Here is a 23,601-nt window from a genome sequence, read left to right as displayed (position 1 = left end):
AGGGAAGTTGCACCCAAGTACTTCTGCCCCCCTTCCCCACCACCGCACACACGCACACACGTAAATGTACCTGTCAGGGATGCCTACATATGAAGATGTTGCTTCGCTACACACGTTAAATTTAGCCAGACATGCTGGAGGGAGAGTAGCAATTCTGGGGCCACTGTTCAATGTTAACTCCAAAGCAAAGACCTGTATGGGTCTTTAAAACATCGTCTATGGAGAATATAGCATACCGAAGTTCGTTGTTGTTTTGCGGGCACTCACAAATTTAAAACTTTACATTTTGAGTATCTATCTTCTTTTATACTTTATTAAAAAAAAGTGGGTAATATATTGTGGTTGTGTTCCCTAAAATTTTGTGTTAATATTGTGTGATATAATTTATTGGAACTACCACCATTTTATGCTCCATGGTGTCTGCTTTTTATAGCCCACCAATGGGCTATAACCTTATGAACACCCTCCTAATGTTAAATAGGTCCCTCTTTTGCCACCATATCGGCCTTTTTTGCTGCCAAAACAGACCTGAGCTGTTGAGGCATGGGTGCCACTAGACCTTTGAGGGTATGCTATGGCATCGGCTACCAAGCAGTCAGTAGCAGATCCTTTAAGTCATGTAAGTTGCAAGGTGGAGCTCCCATGGTTAAGGTATTTTTTTTTGTTTCTAGCACATCCAGCAGATGCTTGATGCAAACCAACACCTCGAAACTCATTGTGTTCCTCAACACATTCTTGAACCAATTCAGCTGTGTGGCAGGGCAAATGAATCTGTTGAAAGAGGCCACTGCCATCAGGGAATATTGTTTCCATGAAGGGGTGTACTTGGTCAGCAACAATGTTTTAGGTAGGTGGTATGTGTCAAAGTAACATCCAGATGAATGGCAGGACCAAGGTTTTCCAGCAAAACATTGCCCAAATCCTCACGCTGCCTCCGCTGGCTTGCCTTTTTCCATATTGCCACCTGGTGCCATCACTTCCCCAGGTAAACGATGCACACACACCTAGCCCTCCACATGATGTAAAAGCAAATGTGAGTCATCAGTCCTCCTTCCATTGCTCCATGGTCCAGTTTTGATGCTCATGTGCGCATTGTAGGTGCAGCCCCATAAACTGCTATGCCCATTTTTTTTTTTCAAAAAAATCTACTTCAGGAACAACATGTTTTACTTGCTGCCTAATATATCCCACTGACTTTCAGATGCCATTGTAACGAGATAATCCTTATTATTCACTTAACCTGTCAGTGGCCATGAAGTTATGGCTGATCGGTGCATGTTTGGGGATTTTAACTAATCTTAATCTAAAGTGATTTGCAAATGGGAAGCCTTTATTCAAACCTTGCCCTTAAGCCTTGTACACACTACTAGTTTTTTTTTTTTTTTTTTTTTTTTTTTTTTTCGTTAACGAAAAAGACAGAGTTTAGGTTGGAACCATGGCACTAACAATCCAATATTAGTACAGTGATCTCCCCTGCTGTTCTATTGTGTTCCGACAGGGGCACAGTCCCCCCCAGAACACACTGTGCTTACTGGAAACTGGTCAGCAGACCTTTTGCGGTCATGACCCTTCGTCCCATTCGGCCAGCTTCTGTCGGGCCTGCTGCCGAACACACACAGGCTGAATGACGGCCGGTTTCTATTGGACCGGCCGATGCTACTCAATATGTGTGCTTCAGGTACTCTACAATCTATAGTACAAGATTTCCAATACACCCAGTGGTACTGAAGTAGATTCATATGTAATATGTTTTGTAATCTATTGACTGGGCCCCCCCCCCCCCCCCTATTTTCCACTACCTCTTAACTAGTGGACTGACCGCATCCATCCAAGAGCTTCTTACCATTTACCCCTGGGGCCCAGAGCTGCTAGCACGTCACCAAGCTGTACTAACAAAATGTACATTATTTTTTATCTTGTTTTATTGGCCAAATGTTGCGGACACTTTTATTGTCAATTGCATTTGCATTAATAAATAAAAAATATGGCTCTGGCAGAAAAAGGGTTGGAGCCGATATGAGGTCTAGTGGTTGGGTTTATATCTGCTTTTAAAGCAGATATGAACTGTAAAGTAAACTAGGATTCATTTGACAAACTGGTATTGTGAAAACAGGTTTGTGACACCATTTAACAGTTTAAAAAAAATCGCTATCTCGATCCAACCCCCCTCATGATCTTAACACAGTATTTCCCTGATTCAGTGCAGAGAGTTCTCTGCTCACAGCTGACAGCTGTCAAAAAAACAGGCAGTCTGCCAAGGATCATAACACTCTTTAGCAGTGTAACTTAAAGTGGAGGGCCACCCTGAAAACCAAAAAATGTTAAAAATGACAAAAAAATCTAAAAAAAATAAAATGAGAAAATTTTTTTTTTTTTACTTACCAGAAATGCCTGTTGCTAGGCACTTTATCCTAATCTTCCTCTTCCTCCTCCGCGGAGATCTTCTGTCTTCGTCGCGGCGTCTTCTGGGTAATGGGTCGCGCTGTGTTCTGGGAACTGTGCGTTCCTGAACACAGCGCGTCCCATTCAGAAAGCGCTGCGGGACTCGCGCATGCGCAGTAGTTCCGGGACTCGCGCATGCGCAGTAGGAAACGGGCAGTGAAGCCGTAAGGCTCCGCTGCCTGTTTCCCTTACAGGGAATGGCGGCGCCGGGACCCGAGAGCCAAGGGACGGCTCGGCCTCGGGCGGCCGTCATCGCGGGCGCCCTGGACAGGTAAGTGATTTTATTAAGTCAGCAGCTGCAGTGTTTGCAGCTGCTGACTTTTTTTTTTTTTTTTTTTTAAACTGGCCCTCCTCTTTAAGTATAAACATTGTAACCATTTGTCTTTTAGATCAAAGGAATACACTTTGGTTTGTAAAGACTAAACCTTTTTCTGACATTTGTTGTTTTCAAGTTAATAATTTTTTTTTTGCTAGAAAATTTTATATATATATATATATATATATTTTATAATATTATTTTAGTAGAGACCCTAGAGAATAAAATGGTGGTTTTTGCAATATTTTATGTCACACTGTATTTGCGCAGCAGTCGTTTAAATGCAGTTTTTTGTTTAAAAATTACACCTTAATGAATTTAAAAAAAACAACTAACCAGTAAAGTTAGCCCAATTTTTTTTTTTTTTTTTTTTTTTTTTGTATGTCAAAGATTTTACACCGTGAGAATCATGATATTTTTATTCTAAGCAAAATAAATTGTGATTCTTATTTTGCCCAGAATCGTGCAGCTCTACGCAGAGGTCTTTCAAACGCAATTTATTTTGAAAAAATACACTTCAATGAATTAAAAAAACAAAAAAACAAAAAAAAAAACCTAAACAGTAAAGGTAGCCCAAATTTTTGGTATAATGTGAAAGATGATATTGCACTGCGAGAATCATGATCTTTATTCTAAGCAAAAAAATTGCGATTCTCAAGTTAGCCAGAATCGTGCAGCTCTACCTGTAATTAGTAAGAAATTGTCTTTTCAGCCAATGCATTGTGGGTCCGCACATCAGAGTAATCGTTTACTTCTGACTTATGACATCAGCTCCATAGTGCACTGATGCTGAGTCTTCAAACTAGAGGACCTCAAAACCATTGAAGTGGAAGAAAAGCCTTAAGTCTAACTATTCTTAAAAAATGACCCACCCCCCAAATACCTATTCTGCTAACCTGTAAAAAAATTAAATAAATAAAAAGCGTATACTTGTCTATTTTAATCCGCTCCGGTCATGTGATCCCGCAGCTCCGGTTCCCCTGTGTCAATGACGAGAGCCATGGAAGTCTATGGGTGATGTCATGGCTCCGGGAATTCCCAGCTGTTGCCAAGCGCTCCTTGAGCCGGGGCTGCAGGATCACGTGACAGGTAAGTAATCAAGTGATAGGTAAGTACACTTTCTTTTTTTTTTTTTCTTTCTTTTAAAGTTTGGATAGGATAGTTATGAGGAAGAGAGAGGTACCCTTTTTAGGACTTGGGCTTTTCTTCTACTTTAAGACCCCTTTCACACCCAGGCAGTTTTCAGGCATTTTATCACTAGAAATGGTGCTTGTAAAGCTCCTGAAAACTGCCTCCCATTCTTTGCAGTGGGTGCTTTCACACCCAGGTGGTGCACTTGCGGGACGTTAGAAAGGCCCTGCAAGTAGCATTTTTGTGGGGCGGTTTGGGAACGCTGTATACAGCGCTCCCAAAACTCCCCTGCCCATTGCAATGAATGAGCAGCGCTTCTGAAGCACCTGAAAATCGTTTCACAAGCGCTGCATCACGGGAGTTTTTAACCCCTTTTTGGAGTTAAAAGCGTCCCGCTAAAGTGTCGCTTAAATGGTGCTTTAGCACTGCTAAAATGAGCGCGAACGCGGCCCCAGTATGAAAGGGGTGAATAGGGTGCACTCAGTCCTTTAAAAATGGCCTCTAGTTCCTTCCATATACTGTATATCCATGCTGCATAGTTATGCTTTGACTTCTTTCAAATGCAATCATGTCCAGAAAAACACAGGATATGTGTTACATACACCATCTTCGGCATCTTTGTCCTGCAATAAGCTTCGATTTAGTGCCGCTCATTATGTGCATTGTTTGCTGAGAGCGTGTGTCAGTCTTGTGGCGGGCACTTTTTATGCTGTATTTTTAGGATATTTAGTAACTGTCCTGGTAAATGTTGATGCTTATGGAACTAGCTCTTTTGAATCTAATGCATACTGTCCTTTGGCATTTGACCTTATATAACTACATAATGGGATGTATTTTATCATGGCAGTAGGTCATTTTTCTTTTCTCTTCCTTGTTTCTATTTTAGATGGCGTACCTCAGGTTTATTACTTTGGCCCATGTGGTAAATACAATGCCATGGTGCTAGAATTGCTGGGGCCAAGTTTGGAAGACTTGTTCGACTTGTGTGACAGAACATTTTCCTTAAAAACTGTGCTCATGATAGCCATACAACTGGTAAGTAAGCATGGACTTTCTGCATGTGTTTTACTAAGAGCTTAGATTTTTTTTTTTTTTGACATGTCGGAAAAAGGTTAGATTACTTACTGCTTTCTTCTTCTCCCGGATGCTCTAGGCCAGTGATGGCGAACCTTGGCACTCCAGATGTTTTGGAACTACATTTCCCATGATGCTCAACTACACTGCAGAGTGCATGAGAATCATGGGAAATGTAGTTTCAAAACATCAGGGGTGCCAAGGTTCGCCATCACCGCTCTAGGCTGTGGGTGGTCTCTCCATGTCATTGCATACAATGCAGAACTGTCAGTCCTGCATTGTATGTGCTCCGGAAAGTAGGCCACCATATCCACAAGCACCTTGGAGAGGAGTAGGCTTTGGGTGACCTGTCGTACAAATAGAGGGCATTCGTCAGAGGGAGCAATAAGCAAAGTATTACACGTTTTCCCTCTACCATTAGGCAAAGGGGAGCATTTCATCATTGCAGTGGGGGTGTCCGAGTTGGGCATTGACGGCTTTGTTACCTTTTTTGGGGGCAGCTTGGTAACAATTCTAAACTGTGGTGAAGAAAAGGGCAGGGCCCTCTGAGGTCTCTTGTACCAAATTGTAATGTAACACTGTGCCTTTATTTTGTTAAAGCGTTTGTATATCCAGAAGGAATAAAAAAAAAAACCCTAGAAGGCAAAGGCACCGCATACTAGCCCATTATGAAATACCTTAGAATGAAGCCCCCGCACTGTCTCCCAGTCACCTCTGAGGGAGCTGACATTTAGTCTTGGTGATTCTTCCGGGTTCACAGCTCCAGCCATGCGCGTAGGAGTCTTCTTTCCACCAAGAAGCTCTGATTTTCTGGCAGCATCCACCGGACCTTCAGAGCGTATGCACCACAGACGTCAGCGGCTCCATGTAAGGTGAATATCTCCTAAACCGTACAGGTTTAGGAGATATTCATTTTACCTACTGGTAAGCCTTATAAGTTTATCTGTAGGAAAAATGTGATAAAGGGGTATACAACCACTTTAAGCGCTGCACAAACTGTTGGCGCTATATAAATCCTGTATTATAATAATAATCAGGGATCGACAAATCCAGGCGCCAGGTCGCTGTTGCGACTACAAATTGTGCCCTGGCGCCTGGGCTTTTGTCAGTGCAAACAAAACAAAAGTTGATTTTTTTTTTTTTTTTTTATATTCTTTTTCGCTTGGCATCAGGCATGAACAATTCTTATTGCCCGATGTTCTGGGCGCTGGGCAGAGGATTTAAAAAAACTGGCTCTTAACTTTTTCAGGTGGCTCCTAGATTCTAGGCAAATTTGTCAAGCCCTGGTAATAATATATGCCTAATCTGTGTGTTCAATAAAATATGTCAATCAACTGCTTTAGAAATATTTAATTTTCAGCATTTTCCTAAAACTTGCAGCAAAAAATATTTTCAAAATACTCACTATCCCTTTCAGAAAATACTTTGAAGTGTTTGCTTTCCAAAAAGTGATAATTTGTGTGGGTGTTTCTCCTACCCTGGCACATAAGGGATTCAAGAAATATGATGGGAAGTCAGGTAATGAGATGTGTTATTTATGCTCCTTGTAGGCTCAAAGGCGCTCCTTGGATTTTGGGCCCCTCTTTGCATCTATGCTGTGAAAGTCTTACACACGTAGCATCTCCATACTTGGGGCACGTAGCAGAATGTGTGTTAAGGTGTAATTCTAAGTATGCCTATGCTGTGTGTTGTAATAGCTTAATAAAACAACAACAATTATTATACTATTATTATTATTATATTTAATTTATTTTCCAAAAAAAATGACAAAAACATTTCAACTTGAAAAAACTCACAATATCTTGGGCGATCTGCTTTCCAAAAAGGGGTAATTTCTTTTTTTCTTTGTTTAAAGCGGGAGTCCACCGGGACTCCGCGTTTTTTTTTTTTTTTTTTTTTTAAAAGCCAGCAGCTACAAATACTGCAGCTGCTGACTTTTAAATAGTGACACTTACCTGTCCAGCGCGCCCGCGATGTCGGCACCCGAAGCCGATCGCTCGCTCGGCTGCCGGGTCCCGCCGCCATCTTGGGTATGGGAATCAGGAAATGGAGCCTTTCGGCTTCATTTCCCGGTTCCCTACTGCGCATGCGCGAGCCGCGCGGCGCAATCTGGACGGTCCCCGCTGCCTCTGGGAGCTGTGTGTTTCCCAGCAGGCAGCGGGGCACTTGCTGAAGGGGGCGGGCGCTTGCGGAACGGGGGCGTAACCTACGCTCGTTCCGCAGAGAGCTAGCCCGGAAGTGGGTGCAGTTACCTGGATTATCCAGGTAACTGCACCCCCCTCCCCCCTGAAAGGTGCCGATTGTGGTGCCGGAGGGGGGGGGGATTCCGATGAGCGGAGGTCCATTTTAGGGTGGACCTCCGCTTTAACTGTTCTTGCATTTTAGGGTCTCCAGAAATAGAAATAGGCAATCAGACTGATTAATATACACTGACTTGGGTTATTTTTACCAAAGAAATGTAGCAAAATACATTTTAGCCTACATTTATAATAGATATTTTTTATTGTTCTTTTTTGCTAAATTTTATAACAAAAACTAAAACCTTTTTTCCCCAACAATGTCTTTTTTTTTTTTTCATTTATATAGCAAAAAATAAAAACCCATTGGTGGATGAATACCGCCAAAAGCTCCATTTCAAAAGAATATAAAATGAAAGTGTGACCTGGAGAAAACAGCCTGGTCTTGAAGAGATTAATGAAGAAACTTCCTAGAATGCACTGCTTTTCATTTTTTTTTTTTTTGCCTTTAGTGAAGTAAACCAAATGTGTCTGTGTTGCTATTCTTCTGCAGCTTTTGAAGCTTCATTTGTGAACAGATTCAGGACTACCAGCCAGATTTTAAGAATTGTTTAGGGACACATTGAAATGAAAATAGCGAGAAATATTACTGAATATAACCAAGAATGTGATTGCATTGGGTGCCATTGATATTTTTCTTTGCCTTTTGGTTACTGATCAGTTTTGTGTTGTTCTAAAACCTGTTCACAATAAACTTTCTTAATATTGAAACTGTAAAATATTTATTTTTTGAAAAATTCTGTGTTAATGTCCTGTTTTTTTTCATGTTTACACAGATTTCCCGCATGGAATACGTTCATTCAAAGAACCTGATATATAGAGACGTAAAGCCAGAAAATTTCTTGATAGGTCGCCCAGGAAACAAGAACCAGCAAATAATTCACATTATAGATTTTGGCTTGGCAAAAGAATACATAGACCCAGAAACAAAAAAGCACATACCTTACAGAGAACACAAGAGCCTTACAGGAACAGCTAGATACATGAGTATTAATACACATTTAGGAAAAGGTATGTGACCATGACTGACTGATGTGCCATAACCTTGCTTTTGCTAATATTTTTGTAGAATTCTGAAGCTTTGCCCTGCAGGGCCGGTGCCCTAGGCAAGGCCATCTACTTGTGTGCTGTCTGCTAACACCCCTTCTAAAATAAAAAAAAATAAAAACTCTTGCAATGTGGTTTAAACTCTCCCCTATCAGGTCACATACCCCTTTCACATATCCTTATTATCCTTGCCATATCCACTAAGCAGGGACTTAGCCCACCCCCTCATATGTTTAATAGCTGGTTAAAACAACATATGTGGGGGTGGGCTAAGTCCAACCTTTTTAACCACACCCACCTGTCAAGTTTAAACCCCGGGGCACCAATTTTGCGTCTCAATCCCCGCCAGCATCACTCCCGCAGCACTGTTTCAGTATTGGTGTTTTTCCCCGCTCCCGTTAAAAACAGCCCTGTCATCCACCCCTACCACTGCAACCAGCTGGCTCCTCGCATCTTTCTGTCACAAACATGCGCATCTTGCTGTCAACGGGAGGAATGGTGCCCCCATCATTGATGTCAACGGGAGGAATGGTGCCCCCATCATTGCTGTCAACGGGAGGAATGGTGCCCCCATCATTGCTGTCAACGGGAGGAATGGTGCCCCCATCATTGCTGTCAACGGGAGGAATGGTGCCCCCATCATTGCTGTCAACGGGAGGAATGGTGCCCCCATCATTGCTGTCAACGGGAGAAATGGTGCCCCCATCATTGCTGTCAACGGGAGGAATGGTGCCCCCATCATTGCTGTCAACGGGAGGAATGGTGCCCCCATCATTGCTGTCAACGGGAGGAATGGTGCCCCCATCATTGCTGTCAACGGGAGGAATGGTGCCCCCATCATTGCTGTCAACGGGAGGAATGGTGCCCCCATCATTGCTGTCAACGGGAGGAATGGTGCCCCCATCATTGCTGTCAACGGGAGGAATGGTGCCCCCATCATTGCTGTCAACGGGAGGAATGGTGCCCCCATCATTGCTGTCAACGGGAGGAATGGTGCCCCCATCATTGCTGTCAACGGGAGGAATGGTGCCCCCATCATTGCTGTCAACGGGAGGAATGGTGCCCCCATCATTGCTGTCAACGGGAGGAATGGTTTCCCCATCATTGCTGTCAACGGGAGGAATGGTTTCCCCATCATTGCTGTCAACGGGAGGAATGGTTTCCCCATCATTGCTGTCAACGGGAGGAATGGTTTCCCCATCATTGCTGTCAACGGGAGGAATGGTTTCCCCATCATTGCTGTCAACGGGAGGAATGGTGCCCCCATCATTGCTGTCAGTGGGAAAAATCGTTCCCCATCATTGGTGTCTGTAGGAAAAATTGTGCCCCATCATTGGTGTCTGTAGGAAAAATTGTGCCCCATCATTGGTGTCTGTAGGAAAAATTGTGCCCCATCATTGGTGTCTGTAGGAAAAATTGTGCCCCATCATTGGTGTCTGTAGGAAAAATTGTGCCCCATCATTGGTGTCTGTAGGAAAAATTGTGCCCCATCATTGGTGTCTGTAGGAAAAATCGTGCCCCATCATTGGTGTCTGTAGGAAAAATCGTGCCCCATCATTGGTGTCAGTTGGAGGAATTGTGCTCCATCATTGGTATCAGTGGGAGGAATAGTCTCCCAGCATTGGTGTAAGTGGGAGGAATAGTGCTTCATCAATGGTATCCATGGGACGAATAGTGCCCCTTCATTGGTGTCATTTGAAGAAATCGTGCCCGATTGTTGATGTCAGTAGTAGGAATAGTGCCCCATTGTTAATGTCAGTGGAAGAAAAAGTGCCCCAAGGGCCAGATAAAGGCAAGCAAAGGGCCACATCTGGCCCCTGGGGCACAGTTTGGAGACCACTGGTCTAATGCACTGAATGGAGATCTCATTTATGCTGTTAATTGTAAAAGATTATGCTCCTCTATAAATTATGCAGAGCCCTTCCTTCGAGTATGGGAATGTTCGGGAACCAACTTCACCTCCAACTAACATCTGCTTAAGTGTTCTTCATCCATCTTTAGTAGTGCTCAAGAAGCCCTTTATTCTTGTTGCATTGTTTGAACAGCACTAAGGTTTTTATTAGTTCCCATTAAAGCGGTTGTAAACCACTGCACTTTTTTTTTTTTCCCTTAAAGGCATAATGTGCTAGTATGCATCGCATACTAGCACATTATGTGAAACTTGCCTAAAAACAAAGCCTTCCAACAATGCGATCTCATCGCTGAAGACGGCGTCCATCTTCACGCAGTCTTCCTTTCTGGGTTCGCAGACTCCGACTCTGTGACTGGCCAGAGCTGCTGGTCACAGTGCAGGGCTCTGAAGTAACAGCATGGGCAGCCATTCCCTTAGAGACCAGGCGTCATTGGCGGCATATACAGTAAATATACCCTAAACGGTGCATGTTTAGGAGCTAGTTTCACTACCTATAGGTAAGCCTTATTATAGGCTTACCTATAGGTAAAATTTAAAGATGGATGTTTCTGTATCGCTTAAAGAGGAAGTAAAATCCCCAAGGATGGGCTTGGCGTTTATTGAATAAACACTGGAAGACCGGTTTACATGTGTGGTTTTATAAGAACAAGTTTGCTTGGGCTTCTTATTTTTAAAGATTTTCTGGAACAGAAGTCTTGCATTCTTATAATTCTTTACCCTGCAAGTGCAAGTACACTGCTGCATTAAATCTAGTTTCGCTGTGCAAACAGAAGACAACCCACTCTTTGTTGTGATATAAAGGGAATACTGTGCAGTGTTGAGCAGCATTTTCAAGCACTAAGTGGTCATTCAATATTCATATTGAAAGTGGGGGATACAAAGTTTTGTATATTTTCCAGAGGACAACGGGAGGTACTTAACTTAATCTGGACAGACTGCTAACCAGTTGGTGTGTATTGCTAAAGCAGTGATTATATTTATGATTAAACAATGAGCTTGGGGATAGTAGTTTTTACTTCCAATCTCTGCCTCTAGTTTTATAATGGGCACGATGTGGTATCCATTGTTATCGATGTCCATGATCTTATTAGGAAAAGTTCATCTCACATACTCTGTGACATTACTATCACTATGAAGTAAGAGGAGAATGATTTTTACACCTTCAAGAAAATATGGTGACAGATTTTAGTTTTGACTTCACTTTACTGAAAAAGGCGTTCTAAATGTTGTCTATGTCACCTGTCAGTGAGAAGGGAAGGAATTGGAAATCCTCAGTCACAAATGAAGGCAATGAAGAGAGAATTCAATTTTAGCCCTTCATCTACGGTACTCATGGATGTCAGAATACAATAGATGGCAGGGAAAGTTGCTCCACCCATACTGTTTAGCTTTGGATGAGTACATCGGCAGATTTTCTACAGTGTATAGCCAGCTTTATGTTAAGGCAGGTGAAATACAGGGTTTCTTAGCTATCCTACAAATCTAAATACAATGGCAAACATATGGAAGTGATGTATGTAAAAGCGGGAAAAAAATGCATTTCTTTATCATACATTCAAGAACACAAGGTGTCCTTATATGCATTATGGTAGGGTTATGTTGCCAATTTTGGGGAGACTTGACACTGGCAAAAAAGAAATTTTAAATCCACGTCCAGGTGAAACCCCTTCCAGCTAAGCAAAGCTTCCGTTTTTTTGCTGGTGTCTTGGGTTCCCATTAGGGAACAGAAGCCTGATTCTGTTGCCTTCAGATTATTGCCAAGGGAAATGGAATCTGAATCCTGCTTTGGATGTGCACACAGGCTTTAATTTGATCCTTTTGGCACTGGACCCAGCGTGTGAAATCCTGTACAATTTTTTATATATATATATATATATATATATTGAGGACCAGCAGAGTAAAACACAGGCACAGCAAGTATTGTCCAGTAGGGCACAGTACTGGTACCGCAGGAACCTTTGCAGGGTACAGCCTATCCACATTAACTTTTTCTTTTATTACTGGTGTTCTGGCACCTGTTGCTCTCAGCTAGCTCTGGGCAGCTTTTTACAGCTGGTGCCTACGTGGGCTTAAAAGTCCCCCAAGCTGACAGATTCTCCTTGGAATGAAGGATGCTTTTACGTGTTTGGCTGTTGTGACCTTTAGATGCCTTTGCAGAAGTGTGACAAGTGGACATTATAGACCAGTGATACAGCAACATAGTGGCCTGAGGTTACAAGCTGGAATTTGTCGGTTCTCCCTCTGCGCTTTATGCGTTCAAATGTTTTGTTTGAATCTGCTAAAAAAAAAAACTTTTTTTGAGCTTTTGATCACCTGCCATCTGTGGCTGAGTTGTCTTTCCATTGAACAAAAGGTTTCACTGTTTCCACTCGAACCTTATCGTGGTTCCGAAACTGAACAGCGATGTTTGCCCCAGCTTAGATCTCAAGAGATTCAGTACAGTACTTAATAATGAATATGAAGATGCCCTGGGATTTGGGATGGATTGATAAAGAAAATTGGATTTTTAGTTTTACCTGTAAAATCACAGGACTCTTTGTCCTTTGTGGTGCTGTCATTTGGGTTAATTTTATTAAAATGGTCAAATGAACTTGGGCAGGGCTCCATTATGGCAGCCCTCTCTGTTTTGTCAAGTATGGTTTAAATGTACTACTTTATTTTGGTAAAATAGTATAAAATAGCAGTTGGAATGTAATGTAGGATATACTTTATTTCTCCGGAGAAATTCCAAAGATGGCCCACCCCCATCTTTTAGCACTCTGAGTGTGCCCAGTACTTGAACAACCCTTGGAGAGTTGATGACTGCTGGAAGCCAGATTGGCATATTGGAGTACATTGGGTTTGGGGAGCTGAAGAGGTGAGACAATGGTGTGAACATGCACTTTATACTGCTTGCTAAAGGAAGGAGTTGCTTTAAAGCAAACATAACGGTGCATAACCGTTGGCCCTCCGATGTGGCACTCCACCTCCCGCTCTGGGATGGCAGGCCGGTAAACCCAAATCACAGGTTTCCGACCCGCCATCCCCTAGAATCAGTGTTAAGAATGGAGCCAGCACTAGAGCAAGCGAAACCAATGCTCCTTGTCACAGGCAGAGTGATACCAAATGTACTCTGCCAGTGACAGGGGCAATGTTGCGGCCACATGCTTCCTCAAGCACCAGCTTCTGTCACACTGATGCTTGGGGATGGTGGGTCGGGAACCAGCCAGCAGGACCCACCAGCAGTACCAGCCCTGGAGGACAGCCAGCAGCAGCCACCAGCCATACCCGCCTGTGGGACAGCAACAGTCAGCGATACCTTCAGAAATCCTAAGGAAGAAGTGAAGATTAAGGTACAGATAAACCGCAGTGCATCAGTCTGAAAGCAGCCTTAGGCCCCTTTCACACGATCTGTCCGATCGGGTCCGCCTGTCTATTTTCAAATAGACTCAGACCCTCCATTCACCTTTTCAGAGCGGCAAATGTAAATGGACTTGTGTTCGTTTACACCCGCCTATCTCCAATCTGATCCATTTAAAAAAAACAGAAGGGGTTCCATCCCCTTCTGTCTGATCGGTGGGCCCATAGAGTAGAGCGGGCTGTGTCCGTGTCTGCTCTGCATATGCGGAGTGGACACGAACCTGTCATTTGCCTGCTCTGTTCATTGTGGCCCAAGACAGATTACCAAGTCACTAAAGTGGCCCTTGCTCCTCAAAAGGGTGGGCACCCCTGCTTTAAAGTGTTACTAAACCCAGGACCCTGTATTCACCATATATGGTCTCCAACAGTACACAGAACGTGCTATTGCAGTCATATTAGTAAATATAAACTGCTAAATACCTTTTTCTCATCAGCACTCTATAGCAGTCTTGTGTCCTCTCTGTGTCTGGTTAAAGCTTGTAGGAGGAGTTTTTATACTGCACTGACTGTCCTATCAGAATGCAGGACCCCTGACTCTGTCGGGACAGTGCTGATTGGCCATGTGCTGATCACATGCACTCTCCCAAGAAAAAAAAACTAGCAATACACACTAAACGGAGCATGTGCAGCCTGACTCCAGTAACTGTCTTGTCTGGGCATGTTTTGGAGACAACGCAAGAACGGGAGGATCTATACATACAGGATCAAGAAGCCTGTTTACACAATTCAGAGGATTAACTCCTTAGGTTCCACAGTGAGTATAACAAGCATGCTTTACTGCGTATACGGACTGATTTTACGGTTGTCAGTTTAGTAACACTTTGTTTTGTGCAGATAAAGTATTCTGTATTTCAATTTAAGATGGTGGACAGTTACAATGTTTGAGTTTGCCTAGTTGTCACTATTGTCATGGTTAGTGTCTGACCGGTGGGCATAATAGACACTGTATTCTTACATGGTGATTTCTGGCCGAGCAGCAGATGCATGAATTCCCATAATGCCTTAAGATGTTATGTGCATTTGGCAGAGTTCCTTGAAGCACCAGTACTAAAGTCAGTATTGAAATTGAATTGAAGAATCCTTGGTCTAGACAAGAAATAAAGCTGTGCTGCTTAAATAGATCTTGAATTTAAGAGCAGGAAAACTAAAATTGATCTGTCTGCACTACCAGTTTTCCTCTCCTATGATTACCTCTATTCAGGAATATCTTGGCAATAGATTGCCCTGTAAGTTATAACAATGGGTTTTCCATTTCCTCTTTCTTAATATTTGTTCACTTTGCCCTAATGTGGACTGTAAAAGCATAAAGTCTTGTATATAGTCTCAGAAATGAAATGTGTGGAGGTCCTTCCAGTCCTGTTCATTGAATTTGTGGTTCATACAGTAGTTTGATGCTGCCATCTGCTGGCAGACAGAGGATTTCTCACTTTGGTTCTAAGGATATGATCTGTCTGAGACGTATATGAGGGTACAGGGGAAGTTGTGATAGATCAGGTGTTAACGTAGGGTTAGTGCAACTGAAATCTCATTCTTACTCTTTAGAATTTAAATAAAGGAAACTTACAGCTGAGAGATAAATGTCTCAAAGCATTTCTTCCTTTGATATTTAACAGTTTTGCACTTGTACAGAAAAGCAATTGTATTCTCGCCCACTAAAGAATGCCAAGCGTTCATGCCAGTAATATTATCAGAGGACTCGTTTGTTGTGCAGGGAAATATTTAGCAATCAAATGTTTGATTAATCGGTTTAATTACAAGAATTCATAAAATAATTTTATCTACAGGTCTTGCTTATTAGCTTGTCATTTTAATTTAGAAATTGTTTTTCACACATAAAGAACAATAATGGAGAATCACCATAATGTTTCTCAGCAGACTCAAACATATCATTTTTAAGTTGACACGTATCGGTTTGTTATTTTAGGACATTTTATTTTCCACAGAGTTAAATGCAGATAAGACGAAACTTTGGTGATGGGAGAAATATTTTGCACTACACTGTTGACTTCTGTTGGGAAAATCTCAATGGGGTTACAGTAGCCAGCCAATCTTGAGCCTGAAATGATGGACGGCATGCTAGGTTTAGTGAATAGTAACCTAGGCCTCACTACGGAACTGCCTGTAGGCTATCTCGGGTAAATCGGTAACATAGAGACTCAACGGTAGTGTATGAGTAGCAGGATAGAGCTCTAATTTCTCACTCTGAATATAGTTTGATTCTTCAAGACAGATCAGTAAGAGGCAGGACAAGCGAATCTCTGCCCATCCAACTTATTTTTTTTATTTTTTATTTAGATTTTTTTTTGACTATTAATCAATTTTCTGTTATGTAACATCGTTAAGCACATCCGCCTGCATACATATAAGTGCAGATCATATACCCGGTGTCTGCAAAAAAAAGCTAAATTTATATGAAAATTTATATAAACTGTGTTCTCATATTAGTAAATTACAAAGTATGTGAAACCTGTATTTTAGCTGCGTTTTTTGGATGCTATCGGGTGGTTGTTACATTAACCAGGTAAAATGGCCCATTTTGCTGCGCTTTCAAATCGCTTTTTTAAGGTGCCCATTCATTGCAATGGGCGGGACGTTTTGGAAACTCTATTTACAGCGCTCCCAACCCACCCCAAAGATGCAGCTTGCAGGACTTTTCATAACGTCCCACAAGCGCACCACCCCAGTGTGAAAAGACATATTGCAATGAATTGGAGGTGGATTTCAGAGGCTATTTCTAGCGCTAAAGTGCTTGAAAACTGCCTAATTGTGAAAGGGGTCTAATTGAAACCCCCTTCACACAAAAATATGTTTGTGTTGTCAGCCCACATAAGGAAATCAACAGCAAAGCAGATCAACAGATGTTTTACTCTTCTTGTCCAGTCGGTAAATGGAAAGCACGAGAAAGTGTGTGTGAATATTATAAATTATATATAAATATATCATCTATATTTAAACTAAAATGTATAATATGTGCTTTTATATGACCACTGTCATTTAATATATATATATTTTTTTTTTTTTACTCTAGAGCAAAGTAGAAGAGATGACTTAGAAGCATTAGGGCATATGTTTATGTATTTTCTACGAGGGAGCCTACCTTGGCAAGGACTAAAGGTACATTTTCATTCAGAAGTAACTATTGTAAATACTATTTGTAAGGATTCTCTGTGATTTTACCCTTTTTTTTTTTGCATTTTTCCAGTTATTAGTCCTACATATTTTAGTTGGAACAAGGAGCTGTAATGCCTGCAAGTTGACCGCTATAGTCCTGATCTGCTGTGTACTAGTTTAAGGCTCGGCTCACATCAGTGGTCCGGTGCGTACTGGTTCACTGTTTCAGGTCTGATTTTAGCCCGAATTTGTACTTGAAATGGACCTGATGCAGAGATGTGAATCGGCTCCATAAAGAGTCGGTCAAAATCTCCTGCTATTGTGAATTGAATGCATGGAACTCGCATTCAGTTCGCAATGGTGTGAACCCAGCCTAAAGTCCTGCACTGTGAACTTCTAGAAGGTCTTTTCCTTGAACAATTGACTTCTCCTATCAGCAAAAAATAGTTTATCGTGTTAAAAAAAAAGAAAATAGGTTAAGTATTGACTTGCTTACATTCTAAATTGCTTGTCCAGCGCAGGACTTTGAAACCTTTTAAATCTGCCACATTGTAGCACTGGTTTGTGCAAATTTTGTTAGTCTGCAGTATACACCTATATTTATGTTGCCTGTGATTCTCAATGTTAACCACAAATGTTTCTGTGCAGTATGTGTGTATGTAAATTTGTGTGTACATGCAACTTTATTTTTTTTATTTTATTTTTTTTGTAGGCTGACACATTAAAAGAAAGGTATCAGAAAATTGGAGATACGAAGCGAGCAACTCCAATTGAAGTACTTTGTGAGAATTTTCCAGGTAAAAAGTTATCATATTTGGCTATTTCTGATAGAATGAAGAAAACTAGAACCACCACTTTCTCTTTTTTGCAGATTGCTTATAATGAGTATATCCCTTTTTACCAAAATGTGGTGTTCTTATTGAACCCATTTATGTAACATTTAATAGATTCTTCACCTCCTAAGAACTATAGGCAAAATTTGTTTTTTTATTTTCCATAGAGCAAGAGTGGGTTATAACTAGGGATGCGCCAATACCAGTTTATTTATTAATTTTTTTTTACAAGTACCGGTACTCGCCGATACCAATTACCGATGCCTACCGTAACTGTTTTGTTTTTCAGCTGTCGGCAATGGTACAAAGCATTGAAAGGTTGTTTACAAATGAAATAGATTGTTTTTTAATTTAGCGTTTTTCAATGTGAAATGTGTAAAAAAAAAAAAAAAAATAAAAATATATATCTATATATAAAACCTTTAAGAGAATGCTCCTAATCTCCTCTCGTTACCTGTATAGAAGACACCTGGGAGCAAGAAATCATGCTGATTTGATAGAGGCTCAAATTAAAATGCAAATTGATTTATAACTTTTTTTGAAATACGTTTTTCTTTTTTTCTTATTTGTTCTGTCTCACTGTTAATAAAAAAAAAAACTACCATTAAAACTATAGATTGATCATTTCTCTGTCAGTGGGCAAATGTACAAAATCAGCAGGGGATAAAATACTTGTATTACCTTACTTTGTACACTCCTAAATGTTGCCCCCCCCCCCTCTTTATAATCACTCTTTAAAGAATCTGAGTAGTATGTTGAATAAAGATCCCACCTTGCTATGTGGTGTGTATGTGTGTATATGTGTTTTTTTTATTTTATATTATATTGCCTTTGCCTTGCTTTCACTAGGAAGCTTTTTCATTGTAAAGACATATGCCAATTCATTACTGTCAATTACCTTTTTATTTTTAAATTTGCAGAAGAAATGGCCACATACCTACGCTATGTAAGAAGGCTAGATTTTTTTGAAAAACCGGACTACGACTACTTAAGAAAACTATTTACAGATTTGTTTGATCGAAAGGGATATATGTTTGACTATGAATATGACTGGACTGGGAAGCAACTAGTAAGTTCAATAGTTATAGGCAAATGTTGACAATACTATTTAATTTTTTCTTTGTGGCTCAGGTTTGATGCAAAGTTCACATCTTTGGGCCGAGGAGCTTACGTTTCAGCAACCACCTTCTTGTTAACAGGCTGCCATGTGTGCTCCTTTCGTTGCCCCATTGGGCTGCCTATCAGGTCTGTCAGATGGCACCATAGCTATCTAGCTAATGTAGTGCACATGGTAGACTGACAACTCTTCTACTTACAACACTTACTATCTGTATCTTCAGGTAAGAAATGTGAAATGGCTTCACAAAAAACTGTTTGCTTAGAGATACTGTATACAGTGAGACGTGATGCTAAACATACTAAAAAAAATAGATTGAGGATTTATTATTTAGGCCAGGCAGTCTACTTTCATGACCATATAACCGCATATTACCTGTACTAAAACTTTAACTTTCCTTTGTCTAGATTTAAAATTGTTTTCCATTTTCAAGATTGTATAGAAATTACCTGCTCAGATTTTTCTTGTATAAATAGACAAAAAGGGGGAATAAAATGCATTTTTCTCTTGTTCATTGGAGGACACTGCTTTTCCTTTATATCATATATTGGGTATAGTGCCTCCTGCAGGAATAGGATGTGAGGTATAACTAACAAACAAAGGAAAACGCAGGGGGTGATCCCTGCTGGCAGCCAAAATCACCCTGACACTGAAAAAACTTAGTTCTTAGCCTAGCACAGTGGTCTTCAAACTCTGGCCCGTGGGCCAGATGCAGCCTTGCCTTAGCCAGCCTTTGGGTCACTGTTCCTAGCACTGATACAAGGCACTATTTTTCCCACAGAGACCAATGATGGGCTGCTATTCCTCCTACTGACGACAATGTGACATTATTTCTCCCACTGGCACCAGCAATAGAACGCCATTCTTCCTATAGACACCACAATTTATGGGGCACTATTCCTTCTACTAACCGTGGGTGCCATGTCATTTTTTTCAACTTGATAACCCTCATAATCTCCCAGTTGCAGCCATTAAGTGCATGCTGGTTCAGCTGCAGTGGCCCAACTATATTGTGAGCATCCTGTGGGGTTCTTTCCCTTGGAAAGCATGCATGACAGGCTAGCCAAATGGTCGGTCACAGTGTTCCCCTTGGAGACCTTGGCTTTCGACGGTGGTTTACAGCCAATGTCTTGGGCAAACAAACAGGGGACTGGGGCTGTTGTAAACCAAGTGTGGAACAGAGGGTTGTACATACCTTGCTTAAGGCTTGCAAGACCATGTCTTGTAAAATACATCTTCATACTTAGAAGGCATGTTTTGCATGGCGTGACTTTATAAGGTTATGTTCTTCTTTCTCCATTGCCATTCTCCTAGCTTTTATGCAGTGCAGGGTAGAGCAGTGGTTGGACCTAGGCGCAAGTAAAGGTCAGCTATCAGTGTTGGCAGTCTTATTTCTCTTGCCTCCGGTATCATTACTGCATTTTCTTTTTCATGTATCATTGGACACAGCCAGGATAATATTCATTACCTACTGGGTTATACTCCATCTCCAGGTGAATGGACACTGGTAGACCAAAGGTCTTTAGACAGGAAGTGATCACCTATATAACTCCTCCCATACAGGAAGTACTTCTGTTTTTTTTACCAGTGTCTGCAAGGTGGATGGCACGGTTTGTTTAAGCTCTCTGAGCTCCAGGTCTCTAGTCCCACAAACGGTTCTTAAATGAATTGAGGGATTCGGGCTTAGATAAATGGTACCCGAGTCTAACAAAGAATACTCAAGATCCTGCAAGGTTTTGCCTGTAATGTGGCCTCCGGGAGCTGGACCCTGCAAAGTCGAATCCTGGACACCACAGCGCTAAGGCATTCCTGCGGGGTGCTGTGCAGGTCCAAGGGAGAGTGGATCCTAAACATGAAAAGGGTACCCAGTCCTTGAAGGTCCTCAAGTGACAGAAACCTGCTGTGATGGGTGACGTTTGGGCTCTTAGTTTCTAAGCTGCCCTGCGCCTGGACCGGGTAGGTGAAACCCCTTTTACTTATTATTGTGGGGTGTCCCAGTGATTGTAACAATTAGTCAAGCTAGCTAGAGGCTGGACACTTGTGTGCAGTGACCATACGGGGGAGTTTTGGGCTAGTTGTAGGTGTTTGCAAAGTGTACCTTTTTTGCTTGTGTCATGCGCGAATACAGCCACGCCCGTTAGGCGGGACCGTGCACATGCGTGCGTTTACACAGAACGTTCCGGCGCACACTCAGCTTATTTAAGCTGTGTAGGCCAAGCATGCGGTGCTTCTAGAAGGCAGCTGTGGCTGGATTGTTACATAGGGGCTTCTGAGGTGTTTTAATGTTGCACCCAAATACTCTTTTTGTGGCTAGTAAATGTCTTCCATAAAGAGGAGTGGGACTAACTATAGGGAAGGGCACACCTATGTCGTCAGTAGTTCCCTATGAACCTAGTTGTATCCCTAGTGTTGGACAAGAAGATATCCAGTTGATGTCTGCCTCTTAGTCGCAGAGGCTTTTGATCCTGACTCTGACTGAAATGGTTTGTTCTGCCTTTAAGTTGCATCTTGCGGAGGTGACTGAGCCCCCTGGTCCTCTTTGGGATCCCTAAGGCCTCTTCAGGCTGCACAGGCTTTCCTCCTACGCCCTCTGTGGTAACAGGTGGTGTATGCTGATTTGTTCCTCCTGAGAGGTTTTCCCTTTTATATTCCATGGATGAAAAGTTTGTTAAAACAAAAAGGGAGCATGCCAGCCATAGATATAGCAGTCTTTTCCTTAAACTAGAACTTAACTTGTCCAGTAGATAACGCACAGGGCTTGAAAGACCCTGATAACAAGAAATTGGAGTAATTATTAAAGGCTTTCTTTTGGCCATGTCCAGCTATTCAGCCAGCTGTTGCAGCAATTGGTATCTGCCAGTCCATAAAGGATCAGGTCAAACGGTCTGATAGGCCTAACCAGGAGGATGATCTGCCTGAAAGTAAAAGACAGATATTCCTTGAATGCTGTGTTTTGCTGTTGATGCTTTAAAGGATTCAATACAGCAGGTTTCTCGTTTGGCTCTCTTGTCTGTACATATGTGCAGACTTTTGTGGCTTAAGAACTGGTCAGCCGAGCTTCCACGTAAAAAGTTGTCAGGTTTCCCTTTTCATGGGTAACGTTTATTTGGTGATCATTTGGACAAATATATCCAAAATATTTCTGGTTCTCTTCTTCCTGTCAAGAAAAGCACCAGACGTCCCTTGTTTAAAACCTCAGGGACTGCTTCCTCAAATGTCAAGAGATTCAAGGATCAGACTACTTTTTTGTTTTACCAAAAGGACCCAAGAAGGAGTAGGCAGCATCCAAGGCTTCTATTGCCAATTGGGGTCTGTCAATTGATCATTCAGGCCTATGGTCTGACACATAAAGCTCCTCCCCTTAGGGTGAGAGCTCATTCTACCAGGGGGTGTCTGATCCTCCCTGGGCTTTTCGCCATCGGGTATCTGGCTCAGATGATTTGTAAGGCTGCTACCTGGTCTTCAGTGTGCATATATTCACAAAATGTTATGAAGTGGATGTTCAAGCAGCCGAGGATTCGGCTTTTGACCACCATGTACTGTGGGCTGCTGTGTAAGTGCTGATGGCTATTGTTTGGCAGGGTGTGTCTCCCTACCCTTCAAGGTAATTACTCTGGGACGTACCAGCAGGTAATGAATATTAGCCTAACTCTGTGTCCCATTATGTACTCAAAGAAAAGGATTTTACCGGAACTGTATATTTTGCCTGCCCCTTTTGAAGCACTGCTAGTAGTTGATCTAATGCCATAACTGTGTCCTCAAATACAGAAATAATGATTTTACAGAGACTAAAAATATCCTGTTTTTACATCAACGGGTTGCAAAGACTTTGTTTAAAAAAAAAAAAAAGTCATACTTACCTCCTCTGTGCAAGGGTTTTGCACAGAGTGGCCCTGTTCCTCCTCCTCCTGGGGTTCTTCAGCGGCGCTCCTGGCTCCTCCTCCTCCTGGGGTCCTTCAGCGGCGCTCCTGGCTCCTCCTTTTTTAGAGTGCCCCCACGGAGAGCTGAATTCCATGGGGGCACTCGTGTGAGCGTGCTCCCTAGTCCTGCTGCTGCAACCATTGACAGTGGGACTCTGTCCCGGCTCCCATGTCACTAGATTTTATTGACAGCAGCAGGAGCCAATTGCTCCTGCTGCTATCAATCTATCCAATGAGGACCCCAGACAGCGGCTTGAGTTGCTGTGCGTGTCCCCGTCACTGGAACGATCGGGATCAGGTAAGTAAAAGGGGAGGGGGGGCTGCAGCACAAAAGGTTTTTCATAGAATGCATTAAGGTGAAATACCTTGAGGGTTTACAACCCCTTTTAAATGGCTTTTAAAGACTTGTTACCTTGCTATGTGGTCATTATAACATCCATCATGCAACGATACCATTGTTTTTTACATGAGTACAAGTACAAAACTTTTTTTATTTTTTTTATATAATACTCACCGATACCTACTATGACTGTTTTGTTTTAACTTCAGCTGTCAGCAATGGTACAAAGCATTGAAAAGTTATTTACAAATGAAATAATTTTTTATTTTTTTTTAATTTGGCACTTTTTCAATGTGAAATGTGTAAATATATGTTTATATAAGTGTAAAAATAATCATATAGCAAACAAAAAAACCGTTTTAATTGTTTATCGTTGATAAAATAGACCTGAACAAAAGAAAAAAAGCAGGAAAATAATAATTAAATGGAGGGGAATAGGGAGTTAAGGCTGATTAGCGTAAATTAAGGGTTATTACGGGGTTAAACAGAGGAACATTTGTTTATCCCTTTGATCTTCAGGTGAAGAAACAGAAATATACAAAAATAAATATTGTTTCTTTTTATTTTAGTGTTTCAGGGCTGAGCAATGTTGTTAAACATTGTTTGCTTTTTTTTTTTTGACAGCTCCAATTACTGGACTTGCTTAACACTGGGGCGACCCA

The 23,601-nt window shown here is 41.7% G+C and overlaps 1 protein-coding gene across 5 annotated transcripts in view; it reads left to right on the top strand.

Moving 5' to 3' along the window:
• CSNK1G3 (casein kinase 1 gamma 3) overlaps nt 1-23,601 on the top strand; it is a 195,332-nt gene that overhangs the window by 135,935 nt on the left and 35,796 nt on the right. For all 5 annotated transcript variants that reach the window (XM_077462179.1, XM_077462180.1, XM_077462181.1 and 2 more), the window contains 5 exons: nt 4,776-4,924; nt 8,037-8,271; nt 16,647-16,732; nt 17,442-17,526; nt 18,483-18,631. In XM_077462179.1, coding sequence (XP_077318305.1) covers nt 4,776-4,924; nt 8,037-8,271; nt 16,647-16,732; nt 17,442-17,526; nt 18,483-18,631 — 704 coding nt within the window. The remainder of the gene's footprint in view (nt 1-4,775; nt 4,925-8,036; nt 8,272-16,646; nt 16,733-17,441; nt 17,527-18,482; nt 18,632-23,601) is intronic.

Source organism: Lithobates pipiens, unplaced genomic scaffold (assembly GCF_037356315.1).
Source record: "Lithobates pipiens isolate NorthernLeopardFrog02 unplaced genomic scaffold, aLitPip1_a1.2 Scaffold_3, whole genome shotgun sequence".
Classification (NCBI taxonomy): Eukaryota; Metazoa; Chordata; class Amphibia; order Anura; family Ranidae; genus Lithobates; species Lithobates pipiens.
This window is presented reverse-complemented; position numbering and strand designations above follow the sequence as displayed.